At 52.1% G+C, this 14706-nt stretch overlaps 1 protein-coding gene across 11 annotated transcripts in view; it reads right to left on the bottom strand.

Annotated features, from left to right (window-relative positions):
* CFAP161 (cilia and flagella associated protein 161) overlaps positions 1-14706 on the bottom strand; it is a 55144-nt gene that overhangs the window by 15685 nt on the left and 24753 nt on the right. For 8 of the 11 annotated variants that reach the window (XM_088789395.1, XM_088789393.1, XM_088789396.1 and 5 more), the window contains exon 1: positions 63-118. Coding sequence is in view for 1 of the 11 variants with exons in the window: in XM_088789392.1 (XP_088645518.1) it covers positions 63-112 (50 nt within the window). In the remaining 10 variants the exon portion in view is untranslated. Of the gene's footprint in view, positions 1-62; positions 154-471; positions 611-4288; positions 4471-4872; positions 5100-10251; positions 10380-14706 lie in introns of those variants that run through there. The other 3 variants (XM_074317690.2, XM_074317689.2, XM_088789392.1) reach the window with 2 other exon arrangements.

Genomic DNA, 14706 nt, shown 5'->3' with positions numbered 1-14706 from the left:
CAGCACGACCTCTGTGTCACTCAGTTTCGCCATCTGTAAAATGTGAAAATACTCACACCCACCTCGTGTGGTTACTGTCACGTGTAAGTGAGATGACGCGCTTCACACCCATGGCAGGAGGCCTAGGACACAGTAAGTACTCCGGAGATTATTCTGAAAAAACAGACAGCGAGAGTGCTATAGCCGCATAGTCTTCTGTTTGAGAAACTCACACGTTTAAATTCAAGGACTATTCCATTTTGCAAATGGGAAAACAAACACCCGGCCAGGGGAAGAGAAATGTCTAACAGAGGTCAGACAGCTGGTGTCGGAGCAGCACAGAAAACCCAGGACTCTAGCCTCTTACGATGCACTAGAAGGGTGTCTTCAATACATAACTCCCACATACACAGCCAGGGTGGTAATGCTTAATATTAGGGCTCTAGATGGTATAATACATAGAAAAACTCCACGTGGGGAGCTAATACCTACACAGGTGGTGTTCTGCCCGGTGGGGCGACCTGCACTGCCCGAGGAATGAAGCCGGTGCCAGGCTACCGCCTGCGGGAGCCCGGGTCAGTCTGCCTGCAAGTCCAGCGCTCCCTGCATCGCTAGGACCGTCTCCGAGAAACTGGAGGAAAAGTACACACACGATAGTCCTTGAGTTACTGAGTGTCTCCTTCTAGATCCTTCTGGGACTTCTGTGAGCTCTGCTAATCTGCGGCTTCAGTTAGGGTGGGGATGTGCTGTCTATCAAAATCTGGTAAGTACCCTGAGAATGTCTGGGAAGCTCTGTCACCTGCTGCCACTGAGACCGAAAACGGCCGCAGTGATTCCAGAGGCAGTTTAGCTCACGTTATCAAAGTCCCTAAAATTAAGTGTATGTGTCTCTGACTTCCACTATCTGGATATTATACCAAGGAGATGTTTACTGTAACAGGAAAAAAAATGCAAGCAACCCACAACCCAAATGGCCAACAATAATGGGCCATTTCGGTGAATGAGAGCATTTATATTCCGGATGGCCATGCAGCTATTAAAAATCATGAAACAAGAGCAATATTTAATGATTTGGAAAATGCTCACAAAGTATTAAATTAAAATGAGATTACAAAGAGTTTATAATGTAAGATGTCCATTTTACAATTAAAATGTGTATTCACAGGAAAAATAATGTAGTTTACAAACTTATGTGATGGTACATGTGTACATTTATATGTATAGCATGCTTATGTGCTATATATAAAATACACAACATCACATGTATTCATATACATGTATAATCTACATAATATACATGTATGTAATCTACACACATACATAATACATATTATATATATGTACCTGATGGGGAAGGGTTTTCCATAATGAGCATGTGATTTTTTTTGTAATCATTAAAAAAAAAATATTTGAAAACGTTCTGGCCCAGTGACATTCCTCACCTAAACTAAAACCCTGATTTGTGTCACAAAAGCATAAATAGTAGATAACGTCTCAGTGGTTCAAGAAGTTAGGACCAAGAACGGACGCCAGTTTTCTGCTTGGGTTCCTTAGGCACCTCATGTGGCAGATGTTTGCAGCTTTCATCGAATCACATTGGGCCATTTCTCCCGCTCACTGGGAATGTGTCGTCCAGAAGAGTCTGCGAGGACAGTCTGCTCCGAGATCTTTGCTGGGGAACCTTTGCTTCCATAATTGGGCAAGTGCGCCCACTTGTGGCACATCATGGGTACAGCTTTTTGTCCATAATAAGGAAAAGGACAGAGTGACAAGATGGCTGAGAACAGGAGACCCTAGTCTACTCTGTTCCCAAATGGAATTGTCAAGTTGAGCTTCTAGAACTTAGAATGCATCTTCCCTCTTGACAACCAACAGTGAAGTTAAGAGCCAGTCAAATCACTGCGTACTTGTAATAGTCTCGGCTCCCTGTCCTGTCACCAGTACTTCTTACATTATTTCTAGGGGTATCAAAGTATCGGAAGTTTCCCACGACGGGGCTCTCATGGCCCTCGATGTCCCCTCTGCCTGCGTGTCCTTACTCCACACACTTCTTCTCCACGTCACGGCTGCTCATTCATCACGAGCGCGCCAAGGCCCGCTCCCTCAACCACATCCCGGCTGGATTAAGCCAGTCGCCTCTCCCTGGCTCTCAGGGAACTTTGCGTTTTCCTGCATCACCTTAAATCTAACACCAAAACCATCGGCTCCTCACTCGCCCTTGATTTGGGGGCATAGTGAACCAATCCCTCTCAGTACGCTTTTAGCTTTTCCAAACATCCAAACTGAAAAAGTGTATAAGACTTAGATATAAGACATTTGGAAAGAATTCTTTGACGTGGTTCCTCAGTGTGCACTCCAAAAGCAAACACTCCAGAACATTCCATGGAAGGTCAGAAGTCACTGGTGGGTGCTGCCTCCCTCTGGCACAGCCTAAGGCCTGCTGGTGGGAGAGAAAGCCTTCCTCCTTCCTCGCAGCTCCGAGCGCCCTGTTCTGTCTCCTTCCCCGTCCTGAGACTCTGCACTGCACAGCAGTGCTATCTAACCTCATTTCCTCACCCCACCCCGGGGACAGAGGGGACCAGTTCTCGTTGTCCTCGGCTCCTATCTGACCTCACGCACTAGCTGGCACGTGAAGCAGGAGTTGGGAGCTCCCCAGCCTGTTGGCAACAACAGCATGTCCAGAAGTTCCAGAAAAGTCTGGACTCAGCTACTCCAACCAGACCCATCACACCCGTGCCCACTATTTCTGTCACTCGCAACTTGTCCAGAAATTCCCGGTCACCAACATGCAACTTCCCTGTCAGATCTTATCAGGGAACGTGGACCCGTTCGCTCTCACAGGAGCCGGTGGACGTGACCCCCAGCCCAGCTCCGCGTCCCACAGTAACAGAGCGGGGGCCCGCCTTACCGTGGGGTGGTCTCGAATACCATCGCCACCCTGCCACCACCACTAAGAGGTTCGGCATCCCCACTGTCCCGGAAGCAGCCGCCAGCACTTCAGCCTGGCCCCTTTCAGTGGCCTCCACACCAGCTAGCAAGACGTGACTAAGGTCCACCACGCAGCTGCACGGCCATGCCTGCTTTCTGGCTTCCACTCGGCCCCGTGGCATTCAGTGGGAGAAGGAAGAACTGGGGGAGGAAGCTGGCTAAGGGCTCCTGCCTGCAGATGCCTCCTGGGAGCGTCTGATTGAGCCAATCCCCGTTTTTCATGCTGAATTCTACTGCTATTGTTTCTGCTGTGCAGGAAAATTCCCGATTTTTATTACTTCATCACAAGTCTGTGTGCCCGGTCTTCACTAGTGGGAAGGAACTTGATACCCGACTCCAGCACTTGCTAGCTCCGTGACTTTGAGCAGGTTTTTGCTCCTCCCTGTGCCTCCATTTTCTCGTCTGTAAAATGGGGATCGTAAGACTACCTGCTTTGCTCACGTACTGCAGCAAGTCCATGAGGTAGCGGATTTGAAGGGTGCCGGCTCGCACTACGTGCCCCACAAATGGTGCCTGTTGCAGCTGCCGGCACCGGCGCCATCGTCGTGACAGGCTCCCTCCGTGCTCCCCCCCTCCAGCCCCTGGTCCTGCACTAGACTGACATGTGGCCTTTCAACCCAAGGCCGTCTCTAAGGCCTGTCTGGCCAGCTCCACTAACCCTTTCGTCTTAGCACTTAGGATGTCCCAAACCTACAGCATCTCCTCGCTGTAGCCAGTCCCACACCTCACATTCTCCTCTTCGAAATCAGCACCCAATTTTAGGACCCCACACCAGCTGTGTGTCTTGCCCCGTCGGCTGTCCTCCCCTAGCAGCTCATCTTGAGGTCTGCAAGTGAAGCCAGCGTCCCTTAGGGCTTGCCTGCCCTAGTCACCAGCCTGCCCTCCCTACAAGCAATCCAAACGTCTACCAGATTCTGTGAGCCGATGCGTCAGTGGGTTTATGCAACACTCTGCATGTGCCCTCTCCTCTCACACTCCCTGCAAGAGGTCCTGTGCAGGAACTGGCCTTGAAGACGTGGCTGTGGCCCCGTTCCAGCACCTTCTCAGAGCCAACTGTCACCTCGCAGCTCCGGTGCCAAGATCACGTCCGCTACTTTCCGGATCCTCTCACTGTGAGAACATTCTGAGGACCACCACCGTCTTGTGCCAAACACGCCCACACTTCTTGGCACCCTTCTCCTAACAGTTTGGCCACCATGTGACAGAGCTGTTCCTCAGCTCAGTTCTAGGCCATTATGAGACTCAGTAACAGTTAAATGCCCACCTGAGTCCCCTGTGCACCTGGCACCTACCACCCCCGGAAGAACCCCGAGAGCCACACCTTTGACCTGGGAACACAAGGTACAGTTGGCAGCAGTGCGGCGAGGTCATCGGTCAGGAGCACTTAGGTTCCTGGAGAAGGTCCAATCGCTGTCTGTCCTCACTCTGGAGGACACCGCTGGTATCCAAGCAGCACCGCAAAGCATCCCCGCCGGGGGAGGCCGAGCAGGTGCAGTGATGGACCTGGGGGCACAGACCAGAGGACTCATCAGCCAGCAGGGGCTGGACGTGCGCTGGAACGGCTCCTCGGGTCTGAACGTGCTGACGTGCTGCCATGCTGGCTGGCCAATAGCTCTCACCCCAGCACAGCCTAAGTGTCCCCTGTGATGATGGCTTCGCCAGCCCCTCCCTCTCAGGTCACCCAGGTATCACCCCACCAGCACCACCATTATTCAACAATTAAGGGTAAATATTTGGCACAAGAAGGGGCGCCAAGGCCTCTATCCCCACACTATCTCTGCTTCATTATGATTGATCAGAGTCCAACCCTGGCTGGACCCATTCACCGAAAGGAAGGCTGAACTGATCAGAAATCTGATATGGAAAGTCGGCCCCAGTCAGGCAGCATTATGAAAACCAACATACAGACGTGAGGATCTCCTCAGTTCCTTCCTCGAGCCCTGCCAGCTGGTGGCCAAACCTGTGCGTCACAAACACCAACTCCATCGGCCACCACTCCAGCCTGGGGAGTCGCAGGGAGGCGCTGCCCACATTCAGGGGGTCGCATCAGCTGGGCCCCCAACACGCCGACAGCACATCGGGGGGGAGAGACCTGGCCGAGGTAGCCCGCTTTTTGTTCAGAACGAGGATTCCTAAGGGATAAAAAGCGAAGACATTTTTTTTAAATTTAAAGGATAAAGGAAAATGCCCATAATCATCGAGCACATAAAACGTCTCAGGCAGAGGAAGAAACAGGGAGCTGGCCAAGGCCTTGCCCGGTGGGTCAACAAAACTCGGAGGAGGAGTCCGCAGAGCAAGATTTCAAAGAGCAGTGGGTCGCTGTTCATGGCTGAACGCAACAGAAAGACACTCTGAGGCACAGCTCAGCTCAGAAGACGCCTGTCCTACACCTGTCCTTAAAAATCGTACGCAACTGGGCTCTAAGGTAAAGAACTCAGTCACAGGGAGGCTGCAGTGAGCAAACTGATCATTATATAAACACTCAAATATATATTATATAAGCACTGACATGATTTAAACACAGAACTGAGGTGAAAAAATTATTGTGACTGTAGTGAAAAGTAATGCAGTTACATAATTCTTGAAGAAAAATAATAATGAGCATTAAATTTTGTCAATAATAATGTAATAACTATGCATATTGCCAGATGGGTACTAGACGTATTGTGATCACTTCATAAAGCATATGAATGTTTAACCCTATGTTGTACACCTGAACATAATATAATATTGTAGGTCAACCATAACTAAAAATAATGTTTTAGAAAATCCCAGGCCGTACCAAAAACCTGGGAGGCAGGCACAGAGGCGGAAGAAATTTAAGGTGGAAATTTTCTCCCCTCAGGATGCCTTGTACTGAATGTTTGCCAATTGGTACAAATGCTTTACGTGTATTGTCTCAAGTCTCACACATCTATGAGGTAAAGGTCACACCCATTCCACAGATGACAAAACAGACGCAGAGACGTTATTTATTTGCATAAATAACAGGGGGGAAAATCCTTTAGAAATATGACAGACAGAGGGAGAGGGAGATTTGCATAACTTTCGGTCCATAAAACAGATGTTTAAAAATAAGGATTTAGAACCATGGAAATGATATCATTTACTACGTGTTAGCCTCTGTGGCATTCAGACTTCCTTCCTGTTGTAACGTCTAAGGTGGAAAGAGGATGCTTCATGGCAACAAACAGCCCTGCAGGTCGGGGCTATTTGTGGGCCTCTCAGAACCCCCGAGCCTGGTGCCAAGCGCTGAGACATACATCCCAGGGCTCGGGCGTCCATCGGAAGCCAGGACCCAAATTCCCCTTCCCCTGGGTTCGTTTCCCGCGCTCCTCCTGGGAGGAGTTATGGGGACCCACAGGGGGTCCTGGGTCAGGGGTGGAAGAGCCGGGCAGGAAGAAGCCACAATCTGCTCTCCTGGGCAGCGGGCCTCAGGGGTGACCCTCACCCCCGCCTCGCGCTCACTCCGTCCCTTTGGGGGTAAACGACTGGGCAGGGCTCCTCTCTGGCCGTCTGCTTCTGGAGATAAGTGCTTGATGACTCTGTGCAGCCTCCCATTCGGGAGATAAATTTCCTATTAGGGAGGAAATCACACCCCTTCTTCCCCAGAGTCTCCCCACCTCTGGCAATGGTGGGAAGTGACCACACCCACTCTTCCCAACCACGGGGGATTCCAGCATTTGAAAGTTCAGAGCTGGAAAGATAAACATCACTGCTTATCCCTCACTCCCTCATTGTTCCTCTTCAGTAGCAGAAAAGGAACAGAGAACCAGGCCACACGGAAATTCATCCATCTGCAGGCGTTGTTAAGGGAACCGCTGCCTTAAATTAGGGGCTCCTCCCTTCCCTCCTCCCCAGCAGCCCCACCCACCTCTTGAGGAAAACAAAACTTGGGCTTTCCTTTCCGAGGTCGGCTTGGGCAGCCTGGCCCTACGACCCCTCCTCCTCTGCTTGCCCGATGGGTACTGGGCCTATTGTGATCACTGCGTAAAGCATACAGATCTGGAACGAGGCGTTGTGAGTCAAGGCCTGCAGCTGGGTCTGCAGAGCTGGCTGTCTCCCTTCCAGGCTGCGGGGCTCACAATGAGTGACGTATCCGCCCCCGGCCCGAGGACCTGAGCCACAGGAGGCCTCATCCTTTTGCTCCTCTGCCCACTTCCCTGGGTGACTGAACAAAAGGACAGTCAACCCAAACTCTGTTGATAAATGGCCAAGTACATAGCGCCGTAGAAGGACAGTCTCCTTGGCTCCCACTGCCTCCTCTGTGTATCTTACCTGCCAACTAAACTCGAGCCCTCAGGCTTTGGGCAAACGTGGAGGGCAACCTATTTTTTCCTGCTCACGTCTTTGCTCAAAGCGTTCCCGCCATAGAAGGCGACCCTCCTCTACCTCTGCCTTCAACGTCCTTTCCATCCTTCCCAGTCCAGCTGGAACGCCCCTCCTTCCAAGGAGCCTTCCCATTCTGATGTCTTTTTCCAGAGTCGCCCTCTCTTCTTTGGAACAACGCCGGCTTTTTCTCTGCCCCTGGATTTCAGACTCACCCCCTTCTGCCTTACCCTCAAGGTCTTTGCACATCTGCTTATTTCCCCCAATAGACCATCTGTAAGCAACGCCTGGGCAGCAGCATTTCGTCACCGCACGCCCAGTGCCTAAAGCAGGGACGTGGTGATGGTGACGTGAAGAAATGGGCCGGGGGCACACCTGTGTCACGCACACGTGTGTGTACACATGCATTCACTTGGGGGAAGGTGGCACCTCACTATTTCTCAAAAGAGTCTAAGGAAACTTTAGAAACTGACCGCAACTCAAAGAAGAACAATTTGGACGAGAAGAGAACAGCATGTTTCCAGCACCTGGGATGAGCTGTTTACTCCAGCTGAAGGCTGATTTATCTCTGAGTTTCCTGGATGGGAGGGAAACGCGCTGGCTCATACCCTTCTCATTGTAGAATAACTTTGGAATCAGGCTGGAAGGAGAAATCTTTCCTGGCACCGTGTTCAAGGAGAAATTTATCAAGTGAGTCCTTATATAACAAAGATGAGGTAACACATCCAACATCTCCAACCGGTATTTTGCAAAAGGACACAAACGTCTTCAGATGGGCAATTCTGGGGTTCGACTGCAGTTCAGACAGGAGGGATTTCTTCAAGGAATGAGACAACAAGGCACGCAGAGTTCCCTCCACACGTATAGAAAACGCCTTGGTATCTCTGCTTACTACCCAGTCTCACAGATGCACACAGGCCCATTTGAAGGGTCTGGGAGGTCAGTTTGCAGCAGCTTAAGGCAAGAAGCTGGGACAAGGACGGTGCCGCCACGGGCCAGAGCCCAGACAGTCTGGCCTTCCACGGGGCCCTGGGCTGAACGCCCACTGTCCGTCAGCAGGCCATGCCCAGGCCTGCCTAGCCGGAAAGGAGACTCAAGAGAACTGGGGGGGCTGTGGGGCTTGCAGATGTCATGACAGGCAATGAGAGACTTGGGGGACACACACATCCTGACAGCAACAGCAGGCCTCAGGTCTGAGGGAACCTCTAAATGCAAGGCCTACCAAGATGACAGACAAGGAGGTGTAGCTCCTGCCTCCGGTGGGGCTGAGCCAGAGTGCGGGGGCCTTGGTGTGTCCATCTGCGAGCGTCAGAGGCAGGAGGGACAGGTGGGGCTGACCTCCTGACTTCATGGTGGGAGGAGCCGAGGCCCAGACAGAGCTCCTGTGCGGCCACCACAGGTAAGATGCTTCGGGCTTCAGCTCTGAGTCGGCCGTTTTGTCTCCACACGGAAGGGGGCCGCCCGCCTCTCGGGGCCTCACACACACAGCCTCACGGAGCCGACCACAGAGCTATGCCCAGGGTTTCCCGCTTGCGCTGGGCATGTCTACAAGGAAGTGTCTCTCTTTTCCGCCCCTTCTGTGCCCACTGCTCCGGAGGCTCCTCCTGAAAGGCCAGCTCTGCCCCTCTCGGGCGTGTGACTCCGGAGGCCTGGCTCCTTCTCTCCGAAGGTGTTTCTGGTGGAGAAAAAGGGCTGGTCTCTCAGTACCTGTGACTGCAGTGAGACCTATGCATCCAGACCGCACGGCCACCACAGACATCACGAGTGGGGCAGATGCTTCCCATGTCCTTGTCAATAGGTGCCACGAGCTAGGGGAGGGCAGACAGCACCCAAAGGCCCGAGGAGGGGACCGCCAGACGCCCAGGAGGAAGAGTCATTGCGTGTTCCTTCCCTGTGATGAGCTGTGGCTCTATTCTGGGGAACCCTGGGGGGCTGGGGGGCGTGACGCCAGGGCAGTCCTGGGGAGCACTTCCTGTGAGTTTTGCTCAGCAGTGTCCAGGTGACGAGATTGAAATTCACTGCAAGTTGAGCCCGAAGTGAAGCCATCAGACCCACTGTGTGCCGAGGGTCCCCGGGCGGCGAAGACACAAGCTCCACCCTGTCCCACGGGAAGGGACAGGGCACCTGGTGCAACCTCCAGCTGGCGTCCTCATCCCATCGTCACCAACGGCAACAACGAGAATGGCATCCGGGTATGACGGGCCGGCCATCAAGCACAAAAGTGCGACACGGACTTTCCTGAGAGAAAATGTTTTCCATTCAGCTGAAAAGTCCAGGACGTCAAATTGATTGGCTGATTGATTAAACGGCTTTTTAAAACTTCCTAGTAACTCCTCCTATGGAACAGCTGTCGTCTCAGCAGCTCCTCTGTGCCCAGCACACCAGGCACTTTACATTCCACGCCGACCTGATCGCCACGGCTCACAGCAAGAGGGCTGTAGGGCTGCAGGGCAGGGGAGGCGGCTCTTAACAAGCTACGGGGCACTGTCATGTTCGTCAGAAAGGACAGGTCCAGCCAGATGCACCTGGATGCAAACCGGGAGCACTGGGAAAATGGGGGATGGAGAGACCATCCTCGGGGCAGCCCCAGGAATGAAGAGCCACCATGACCTCGGTCCCGGAGGCGGTATTGACCAAGACCAGCCAGACCACAGAATTGTCCCCAAGTGTCCCCAACCTGCCCTGCAGCCAGCCTGCGTGGTTCCTCCCGGGCCATGGGTAACACAGCTGGGATTCCAGCCCAGCCCCTGGCAGGCACCCGGATGCGAGCAAGCTCCTCGCGGAGGCTGCAGGCTTGCGTCCCGAGCACGGCAGTAAAGCGAACATTGCAATAAAGCGAGTCACAGATTTGTGGGTTTCCTGGTGCAGAGAAAAGTCATGTTGACACTGTAGTGTGGTCTGTGAAGTGTGCAACAGCACTCTGTGGAAACATGTACATACTTTAATTAAAAATACCTTGTGCCTAAGTGGCGCTAAGCATCGTCGGAGCCTTTAGCGAGTCGTCATCGCTGTGCTGCAGGAGGGTCTCGCCTCGATGCTGATGAAAACGCAGTATCTGTGAAGCACAATGCATCGAGGTCCGCCTGTGTGTGATCAAGAAACAGCATAATTTCTTACGGGGAGGTTTTTCTACAACAAGGGGGGCTGCTACCTTTGGGGGAGCCACAGCAGCCAAGGGCCAAGTACAGCGCTGCTGGTGCCCCACTCACATTCCCTCCCAGGCGCTACTTCTCTTCACTTGTTTAGTCTTCTTTCCTTCGCCCTTTCCCTCGTCTGCTTCATTTTTCTCTTTTTCCTACTCTCTGTCTCTATGTCTCAAAGAGTCAGGGTCTCTGTGAGACTAGGCCCCCCTTTCAGCTTTCTTCCTCCGGACTGGGAGTCAGCTGGGGCTCACGTGACGGTCGCTATAACTCAGAGCGCGTTTGCAGGGCAGGGTGGAGGGAGAGTGAGCTCACCAGGCAGGGAGAGGAATGGCCTTGATCTAAACTGCAGCCTGGTTCTAATTTTAGCAACAACGGAGCGCTGGACTTCCCCGAGGTATCAGATTGCCCCGCTCTCCCTCCTGCTGCCTGCCCCGGGCTGACACCAGCCATGTGGAAGAGATTCAGATCACAAGAATCACAGGTCACACCCACGGCTCATCCGGCCAGCCTGTCTCAGAAAGTGGGGACAGGGAGTCTCAGCCTGGAGAGCTTAGCCACCGCCTGGTAAGTGCCCTGGGCTTACAGACAAGCACAGAGGTAGAGGGAGACCAGCTCCCCAAGGTGAGCGGCCAGAGAGCCAGGTGCAGAGCCCAGGTCCTCTGGCATCGAGTCCTATGCGTCAGCTCTCATGGCACCCTCTCAAGGCGGCGGCCTGGGGAGATCCTTTTTCCCTTTTGAAGGATGGGCCATACAGGAACATTCCTAAATCATTTTCCCCATTTCTTTTATTTTTCTAATTCCATATTATAAAATTTACCTACAGTGAATTGCACATAGCTTAGGTGTATAATCTGGTGAATTCTGAAAAATGTGTACACCTCCATCAAGATAAAGAACACATCCATCACCCCCAGAAAATCCCTTCATGCCCCCCTTCACTCATTCCCCCCATCTGTGCCACAGGCACCCATACCTCTGATTTCCATCATCCTACACTCGTTTTGCTGGTTCTGAACTTCCAACAGATGGAAGCGTGGTGCCTGGGCGACCGGTAAGCTCCTACCTTACCTCCGTGCAGTCCTTCAGGTGGTCCCAGCTGCATTTCTCTCGCCCAAGCCCCTTTCTGCGGCACTGAGTACAAAGGGCCCTTACCTCTGGGTCTCCATCCCCTGAGCCCCTAAATAAGGCCACATGATCCGTTACACTGTCAAGTTAAACGTCATTCAACCTAGTTTGCTGCCACGAGTAAGGCTTGCACCCCTGAGAGTTCCTGATTCCATCCTTCCAGATCGCCTGGAACAGTCTCCAAACCTTCCCGTTACTCAACAATGACTTTTTGTCCTGCAATTAACCCGAATGCTTTTCTCCTTAGAACACGAGCCCATTTCTTCATATTTTCTCCCCAAATAAGCTGTTGAACAGTTTGGCCAATGGTTTAGTAACTCAATGAGCAAGCTCTTTAAATTTCACTTTGTGATCTCACTGGGCAGGGATTTTCTACATCCATTCTGAAAAATTTAGCATTGAACAGAGGTGTGTGTCACTATAACTCTACCAGTGACTGGCCCTGTTTTCAGACTTGTCATTTTGTGTCCTTGGCAACTCTGCTGTCCCCAGTGGGAAACGTATGTGCATTAGGCAGCAGTACCAACTTGGGGGCATCTCCCACCTGGCCTCACCTGGGGTCACCTGTGCTGCCTCCCCACTAAGGGACAATGAATCTTGCCTTTCCTCTCTCGCATGGACCTCACGCTATGGTGTCATAGAAAGGCTTCTTGAAGGACACGCCATTTCTGTGTCATTAGGCCTGGTACAGCAAAGATCAATAAATAATCAATAAGCTACACCGCCTCAGTCTGAGAAGAGTGAGAGATGGGCTCCCCCAAAGCACTGGGGCTTCCCTTCCCATAAACCAGGGAACTCCCGTCCTGGTCCTGTGTCAGGACAGACCCTCTGAGGTCCTCTGACCAGAATCTGTCCTAATCTGAAATACCGTGGTGCCAGGGCTGGGGTGAAGAACCAGAGAAGAAAACGGCACCTACTGAGTGGCAGTGGCAGCTGACTGCTGGCTGGCCCCCGCGCCCCCGCAACCATCGCGTCTCGTCTGGGCGCCCACCTTGAGGGTAATCACAGCTGTGTTCTCCTGACCCCATCTTACCACCTATTCTTTTGGCTGTCACAAGCTTATGTCAGGTGCCCAGCTCACCAACTCTACTTGACACACAATAAAGGCATAGTCAGTTCCTTCAAGAAAGTCTTCTGTTTATGTTGTTTTCCGGAACCACCATCTGTCCAAGTTTCACTGAGCCCTCACCTACCGCGCTTCCCCGAAAATAAGACCTAGCCAGATAATCAGCTCCAATGCATCTTTTGGAGCAAAAATTAATATAAGACCCAGTCTAATATAATATAATATAATATAATATAATATAATATAATATAATATAATATAATATAATATAATATAATATAATGATAATATAATATTAATATAATACCGGGTCTTATTTTACTATAAGTAAAATAGTAAATTTTACTCTTATAGTAAAACAAGACCCGGTATTATATTATATTTATATTATATAATACCAAGTCTTATATTTATTTTTGCTCCAAAAGACACATTAGAGCTGATTGTCCGGCTAGGTCTTATTTTCGGGGAAACACGGGATCCCCAGTACCTTTCTCACGTTTCCCTCGGCCTCCCTGGACTTATCCCCTTGGTTCCCTTCGTTGCCTTCCATGAGAGCAGGAGGTCTCCTTTCCCTAAAGCTAGCACGTGTGACATGACCCTACACTGTTTACTGTCCAGACAGCTAACTCTGTTTCTGCCCGCTTCTTGACCATCAATAATGAGGTGTTTGCTTGACAAGGGCGCTTCCTTCTTTTCTCATTTTCAAAGAAAAGAAACTCAGCTGGCAGATGCCTCCTTTGCAGCCTCCTGGCGAACCCCACATATGTTCGGAGCACAGGGGGCAGGACAAACCCTGCATTGGAACCACAGAGCCTCTGACTGAGCCTGTTCCGAGCATCCAATCAACTGCACAAGCCGCACCTCCCTACTGGCTACTCCGAACGAACGCACTGCAGTATCCAGGTGTCCCTTGGCCCATGGGAGGCCCCAGCAGGCAGGAGGGGCGGGAACGAGGTCAGGGACTGGTTTTCCAGGATTCCCTCTGCGAGGCTGCCTGCAAGGGGCTGCCTGCTGACCAGAAGTCCTGGCTCCTCTGCAAGCATCTCGCCTACAAGACTTCCTCCCTCCAGATCCCTGCCACTGGTCCGTCCCATCACCTGGAGCTGCCCAGGCTTCCGATCACCGCACTATCCCGCCAACACCCCCATCCCACCCCCGCAAATACTCCTCTATTCAATCCTCCTCCATTATCCAAATTTGAGTGTGCCACTCATTTCCTGTTGGGAGTCTGCTTGGTAAATATTCATAAAAATATCTGGAGGGGTGTCTATCTCTGGACTTTATATGTGAAGGGTAAACGCATGTGTGAAAAATGGCAAAGCCCACTCTATGCACTGAAAACTATGGGAAATAACTGTAGTGCGTGCCTACACCAACCATCCGTCCGTGCCTCTCCCCCCAAGGGACTGCCAGCCTGTCAGCGCGTGGGCAGGGGAACGCGCTGCTCAGCGGTACGACGGCCTGTGTGTTACACCTGCCTGCCCACGACGTCCTCTCACTGGGAACCCTCAGGCTTGGCTGTGTGCTGCTCATGTGCCTTGAGATCAGTGCTTGTTACAAGGCTGGATCCTTGCTGTCTAAACTCCGTGACTCGGATGCTGCTTCACCACCAGCTACGGACGCTCCTGACTGGTCTCTCCCACCGGAGCCCATGGTGAGGTGTGGCTGCTGCTGGGGGGAGGGACTTCGCCGCCTCCTGACAGACAGGTCACCTGTACCAGGTACGCCTGCTGGTACCCGCCCCTCTTTCGCTGCCTGCGGGACATGGCCCGCCTCTGGCTGGGCTGCTCCAAGGCCCAGGAGCCCCCGGCGCTCCTTTTCTTCCTGCCTGACATGCGAGAGGAGGGGCTCGGTCTGAATTCTCTCTAGAAGCTGGGAGTTCTTGGGGCGATTTTTGTTTAGAAACACACAGCCTTCTGCTACCTTGTAGGGGAACCCCCATATCCACATGAGTTTCCAAGACAGCGTTAGGAGAAAGGGATTCAAAATGCTCATCTTTGGGGGCGCCATGGTCCTGAAGGTGAAGAAACCTGGGTTCTAACCTGGCTCTGCCACAGACCTGCTCTGCAGCCT

The sequence above is a fragment of the Rhinolophus sinicus genome, chromosome 13 (assembly GCF_057876585.1).
Source record: "Rhinolophus sinicus isolate RSI-liver-muscle chromosome 13, RSI-T2T, whole genome shotgun sequence".
Taxonomy (NCBI): Eukaryota; Metazoa; Chordata; class Mammalia; order Chiroptera; family Rhinolophidae; genus Rhinolophus; species Rhinolophus sinicus.
This window is presented reverse-complemented; position numbering and strand designations above follow the sequence as displayed.